Genomic DNA, 6,152 nt, shown 5'->3' with positions numbered 1-6,152 from the left:
AGATTGTTTATTCCCTTAGACAATTCTTAACAGTTTTAATACAATATTATTGCTAACTATTGTAAAATTTATACACAGTGTATCAAGACCTCCAACCACAAAAAATTTTATATTTCTTTATAAATAGGTGTGAATTAATTGGTTGTATTATGTATAAATGATAAAAAAAATATATGGAAGGGCCATTAATTTTAACCTCCGATCTCATCACGCCGTGACGGCCAGGCACGTGGCAAATCTACGGTGTGCGTAGTGAGTCAATCGGGCATCTTCCTGGGTACAATTATTGTGATTGTCGTGGTCAAGTAGTTTGCGCTGAACTACAGTCGCATAAACATGGGCGACTTTAAAAGGTTCTCCTGCCAAATGTAAATTAAGGTGTATTTTTGTTTCCTGAAAGGCAGGAAGTACTAGTGCAACAGAAATCCATCGGGAAGTGTAATGTGTTTATTGAAGAAAACATAAATGATGATGTTGCGTGAAATTAGCGTAGAAAGCCAAAGAAAATGGTATATGGGTGTCAGTGAATGTTAACTGATATCCACAAAAATCGCGTATACCCACAAAAAAAAATCAACAATACTGAAATTGTTGGAAACTATTTATGAAAAATATAATGGCATGCTGTAGAGAAATTTGTGGACTTTCATTTGAAGCCATAGAAATAGTTAAATACGGTACAATACCAAATTTTACTGACATACAGTACACCATTTTAATTTATTTTACAAAAATAAACCTCCACGATCATCCATTTCGGACTAATCAAAGTATACCGTAAATAGGAACAAGCATACTTGTCTTAATGTAATATAAATCTAACCCTAAATCATAGAAATTTTTAATTATACATTTCATGTTTAGCAAAAGTAAGTGATTTTTGTACTAAGTACGTAATGGGCCCCGACCATAATTCAGTGAGGCGTTTCAAGTGTATCCATTCAGTTTCCAACCTTGATGGTTTGTCATGCTTCCCCTATGCGTCTATTAGACCCAATCCACTCCTCTGAGCAAACATTGGTCAATTTATCTACATTTCATTAAATTAATGCTATGTTTTTTAAATCGATCTGGACTGGAAGAAGTTGAGATAGTTACCTCTCTATTTTGGGAGTGGAGTTATTTTACCTTTTGAATTTTACCAAACTCACAAAATCACTTCAGAAACTACATGATGTATTCAAACATAATCTCGTTTATAAACGCTTTTTTAAATATTATTATTAAAGTGTACAAAATTTATCACCAGTAATGTTTTTTTCTAGTAGGAAGATTTTAGACAACCAACAAACGCAATTACTGAGGTAAAAGTTTTACTTGATCACAACTATCAGCAAATTTAATATTGACGTTTAATGTTAACATCCCCAGTAATTACTTTAAGCAATTCATAGAAAGAATCCTAATAAGGATTTAAAAGGATATTTCCTGGAATTTGAACTTATTGAAACCGAATGGGTTACATGTATTCAAAAGAGGAAGCTGTTACACGAGGCCTGGTATCAATCCGCGATCCATTCCACATTGAGACAAACAAGTGAACTGAAAGTTAGCAGCCCGTTATGCTCCATTTACTTCAACTCGATACCCGTCATAGTCTGCCGCAGTCAGAAACAATTTCGGTTCTCTGAATCAATTCTTTTCACTGACACAATTATACTACAATAAATATTTATAAGAGATAAAGTACCCACGTATATAACTTAGGGTGCGTTCACACAGAAATATGATTACAAGTACTTATTTTCAGCGCTTGCTCCAAGCGCTTGAGAATTATCTTATGTGTACAAAATGAAAAGTTATTTTTTCTTGAAAAGGTCGAATTTCAAGTTGGCCTGCAAGCGCTTGCAAGCTCCAACCGGCGTGAGGAAAGTGGCTTTTTCAATTGAGGAAGATAGATGGTGGTATTCCCCAAACTACCTCTTCCGCCGATTAATTGCATGAACACTGACTTTCCTTCTATGAATTTTTAATTCGACCTTTTCAAGTTAAAAATAAATCTTCATCACTTGATGAAGACATCGTCTCAACGAGAGCTGAAAAAAACATTAAGCTTGAAATGCAAGCGTTTGTTGTGTACACACAACAAAATTCTCAAGCGCTTGGAGCAAGCGCTGAAAATAAGTACTTATAACCAGCTTTCTTTGTTGAACGCACCCTTATTCATTATTTATTATCAAATACCGTCAGATATTAGCTCTCAATTATTGTAAACCATTACAATGTACGCATTTAAATTAAGAAGCTACTCTCTTCAGTGTCACACAAAAAATGTCTACATTCAAAATTAAAATGTAAGAAAATATCATACACATCTCTAACATTAAGAGAATGAAGAATAAAGCTATCATTTTTTTATAAACTATTTAAAAAGCTATTGTGCGATAAATAGGCTACAGATTATTCAGGAAAGGGTTGCACAAACTTCTTTGAATAATTACTCATTATTTTCAAACAAAAAAATGTCCTGTAAACAAAGGAGGAGAAAATAATTCGTTTAAGTGCTAGCCGCAGTTTTGTTTCAATTTTTAATAAACTCTAGAAGTAGAAATGGAAACAGATGCCAAACATAGGTATCGATAAATAAAAGAAAAACAACAAACAAACAGTCGTGTAGTTTGCTTCAATATTAACAAAAAAAAACCTGAGATGTATTAGTCATTTTAACCAGTTATAAAAAAACGACAATGGTGGAACTATCCTGCAATTTTTTATTATGATTACAGCGGTAGATTTTTCGAACGAAATTCGTCAACGTATAAGCGAGCACGACACTTTAAATGCTTGTTCGTACAAGCCGGAAACAATTTTTGTCAGTTGAGAGGAATAAGCTATTTTGACATGGTTTGTTGCTCCTGGCTTGTGCAATCGTTACCTTTAAAATGATCGTGTTTTCGTTTATGCGTTGACGGATTTCTTTCAAAATTATGTACTGCTCTGATGAATCTATACTGTGATTTCATTGACACTAAAGACAGCGGAAAATATAATGATGGCTTATTCTCAGGACTTTTGGTCCCCATAAGTCCACAAGATCTTATTGGCTAAGATTCTATGGTTTTGGTGAAAATTCTGAGTGGATGAAATCTTATCTTGGAGGAAAGAACCATGTTACAAATGACTTATCTTTGTTTATGTATTTTTCCCATGAATGACCAATGGTTTTGTATTGGTATATATATTTTGTTATACACTTTTATCTTACAAAAATGTGCAATAGAAGAGCCCAATGTTTGTTTACTTATGTTATGTTGTTCTGTGCGCCTGTAGAGTCACATGGTTAGTGATCAGGTTTTATGTGACTAATGTTGTGTAATGTTAACCAAGCCTTAGTTTTCATCTGAAGAAGAGGTTAAATTCAAACCGTAGAAACTTAGTCTTCTATTTTTGTTACATATTTCGATGGCAAATGTCCCGCAAAGTATTATCATTTCAAACCATCCACTATTAAAACCAATAAACAAACCTTAAACAAAATACACTCGTTAAACAAAAATTGCACAACATTGCCGCAACAATAAATTAAATGTTTCCTCAGAAACTTACTTTCAATAATTCAAGTGAAATCTGTATGGTTTAAAAACCTCCATCTGCTTTTCATTCTTATAAAGGTTTTATGCGGTCAAAGTCTTCGGTTTTTCTAAGTGAGGTCCTATACGTAAGTAACTCATCAAATGTAATTTATCTAATGTAGAGGAGTAAAATTATTTGCCACAAAGTAACTGAAACAAATCAGATGAATAATTTTAAGAACTAAACAGCGCATCCCTAGTTCTGACAGTTTCCATAATTTTGCTAATGAAAACTCAAATAGTTACATGTATTATAGATGAAAATATTTTTTTATAGTTACTCGTGAATATTGCGTGAAGAGAGTAATTAAATTAATTTAAATATTTAATTTCACAACTACAAATAAGCCGAGTCACGAAGAGCAATCAGTGTCCTAATAACTTTTTAACTAAACTAACACGGCTCGAAGTGAAACCCTAAAGGTAAATTAAAAGATTTAATACATATTCCCATTAAAACTTTCTGTGAGTAGAAAATGGGTAGGCAAACATGCAGGGAAAAGGGTTTTTATCGATGGTTTATTTGGAAAAGAGAGATTCCAAAATTCATCATTTGGCAATCAGCAATGCCAAATTCATGAATAATTGTCACACAGCAGAGAAAGTATCGGAAGTCTTCTTCTTCTGATCGGAGTGCCAACACTGTCTCTGGAAGAATTTGATACAAAAAAATTGTGCGCAAATTACAGCTCCAAATATACAGAATCATGCGGTATCAATGGAAGGAATATGAAACTGCATTGGAAAATCCCCAAACAATATTTGAACGAGGACCTCGGGGTAAAGCACTCAACTGATTATTTTGAAGAGAAAATTGATGGCAACCGACGTTACTTGCTCGATCCAAAATAAAAACGATCGGCGGTCCGCGGCAGATCGACCACTTGGTAGGCCGAACACACCCATATACTCTTTACGCATTCACATGTTTCATAGCCAATGTGGTGAGAGACGGGGAGAAGACAAGAAGGGAGGGGAGAGGGAGCGAGGGCGATGGGGTGACAGACAGCTAACGAAGAAGGAAGCTGAAGGAGAAGGGGGGAAGGGACGGAGGACACGAAAGGAGACACTTAGAAGGGTGAGATGGGGTGGGGGTGAAGCGGAAGCTATGGAACAAGGTGGGAGAAGAAGAAGTGGAGAAGGGAAGGAAGGGAGACACTACGCAGAGCGCGAGGCCGAGCCGCGCGAGATCAAGATTGAGTTTTCAATGCGTTGCGAGTGGCTTGCGTATTGATGAGTACGAGGCGGGGGGGCCGGCGGTATAGGATTGCACAGGGGGTCGGGTTGAGTCCTCAACTCTGAAGTGTAGTGGGGGGAAGGGTGAGTGTGCACGAGGGCGTCGGGTTGGGGGGGACGTAACCGTCCGGGGGTCGGGTAGGGAGGGGGTAGTGGGAGAGGGGGGATGCCAGGTGGGGGGGGTCTGGCATAAGGCTTGGGGTGAAGGGGGGTGGTTGGTGTATGGGAGCGGGGAAGAACGGGGCGTGTTGCGGATTTTGGTGTATGTTGTTTTTAGTATTGGGGGGGGTTCCGGGTAGGTTGATAATTATGGCGTGGTAAATTCTATTTGGGTTTGGTATGGTGTGGTTGTGTGGTGGTGTTAGGGTCAGGGGGTGGGATAGGATCGGTGGGTAGGTTGAAGGGGTGTGCGGGGGCGGAGTTGGATGGGGTAGAGGGGGGGTGAGCTTGACTGGTGGGTGTGGGGGGTGAGCGTGGGCCGTCATGGCGGGGCAGGGGGTGTTAGTGGTATCTCTTAATGGGGATAGTACTTTTGTTATATTTTTTAGAAGGAGGGGGGGTTAGAGGGGGGGGGTGGGGAGGAGGGTAGTTGGGGGCGCGGGGTAAGGGGGATTGGTTTGTATGCGTGATATGGGGGAGTTGTTTGTTTTATGTGCGGGTGGGGGGGCGTGGGGGGCTGGGTGGGTGGGGGGGATGGTAGGAGGGGTTTTGGCGGCGGCCGGGCAGGGTGGCGGGCGGGCCGCTAGGGGGGGGCGTGTGTGGGGGTGGGGGGGGGGAGAGGAGGGGGGGGGGGGGGAGGGGGACGGGGGCGCAGGGATCGTAGGGTAGGAAGCTTGTGAGGGGGTGTGGGCTGGCCTGGGGGGAGCTGGAGAGGGTTGGATGTTCGGTCTTAGGGATGGGAGCGTGGTCTTAATTATATTTTTTATCCGATTGTTTTTTGTCTGTGATGGGACTGGGAGTGCGTCGGACAGGGCGGCGTGGGTGAGCGGAGGCGTATGGTTGAGATGTATCTTTCGGTGGTGGATAGGCTTGTTGTTAGCCACAGCAGCAGTGGGGGGCGGACTGCAAATGGGGGGCAAGTTCTTTGGCGTGGTCACGATTAAGCCCCTCCCAAAGACAAGTCCACAGCAAAAAACAGAAAACTAAACGACACGCCAATGGTGGCATGGGGGTTGGTATGAGGAGTGTACAGGAGTCCTCTTTACCGCTACGACGTACATTGGTTTGTCATTGTTAGCCTGATAGTAAGGTGGTAAGGTAGCCCCACATCCTCCCCCTACCAGGTGTCATCCTCATCACCAAGAGGACGTTTGTCGAGGTAATTGTACTATATATTGGGCCATT

General features: G+C 40.3%; 1 protein-coding gene across 1 annotated transcript; it reads right to left on the bottom strand.

Moving 5' to 3' along the window:
• Positions 1-4,864: 4,864 nt before the first annotated feature.
• LOC124371844 (protein TRACHEARY ELEMENT DIFFERENTIATION-RELATED 7A-like) lies at positions 4,865-5,293 on the bottom strand. The gene has a single exon (XM_046830203.1). The coding sequence runs from the start codon at positions 5,291-5,293 to the stop codon at positions 4,865-4,867; it is 429 nt and encodes a 142-aa protein (XP_046686159.1).
• Positions 5,294-6,152: the final 859 nt, after the last annotated feature.

The sequence above is a fragment of the Homalodisca vitripennis genome, unplaced genomic scaffold (genome assembly GCF_021130785.1).
Source record: "Homalodisca vitripennis isolate AUS2020 unplaced genomic scaffold, UT_GWSS_2.1 ScUCBcl_2123;HRSCAF=6562, whole genome shotgun sequence".
Taxonomy (NCBI): domain Eukaryota; kingdom Metazoa; phylum Arthropoda; class Insecta; order Hemiptera; family Cicadellidae; genus Homalodisca; species Homalodisca vitripennis.
Note: the sequence above shows the minus strand (reverse complement) of the source record. Positions and strands in the feature narration are given on the sequence as shown.

What these genes read in the sequence shown, in the direction of transcription:
- LOC124371844 (XM_046830203.1), bottom strand. Translation starts at nt 5,293, where the DNA reads ATGACGGCCCACGCTCACCCCCCACACCCACCAGTCAAGCTCACCCCC.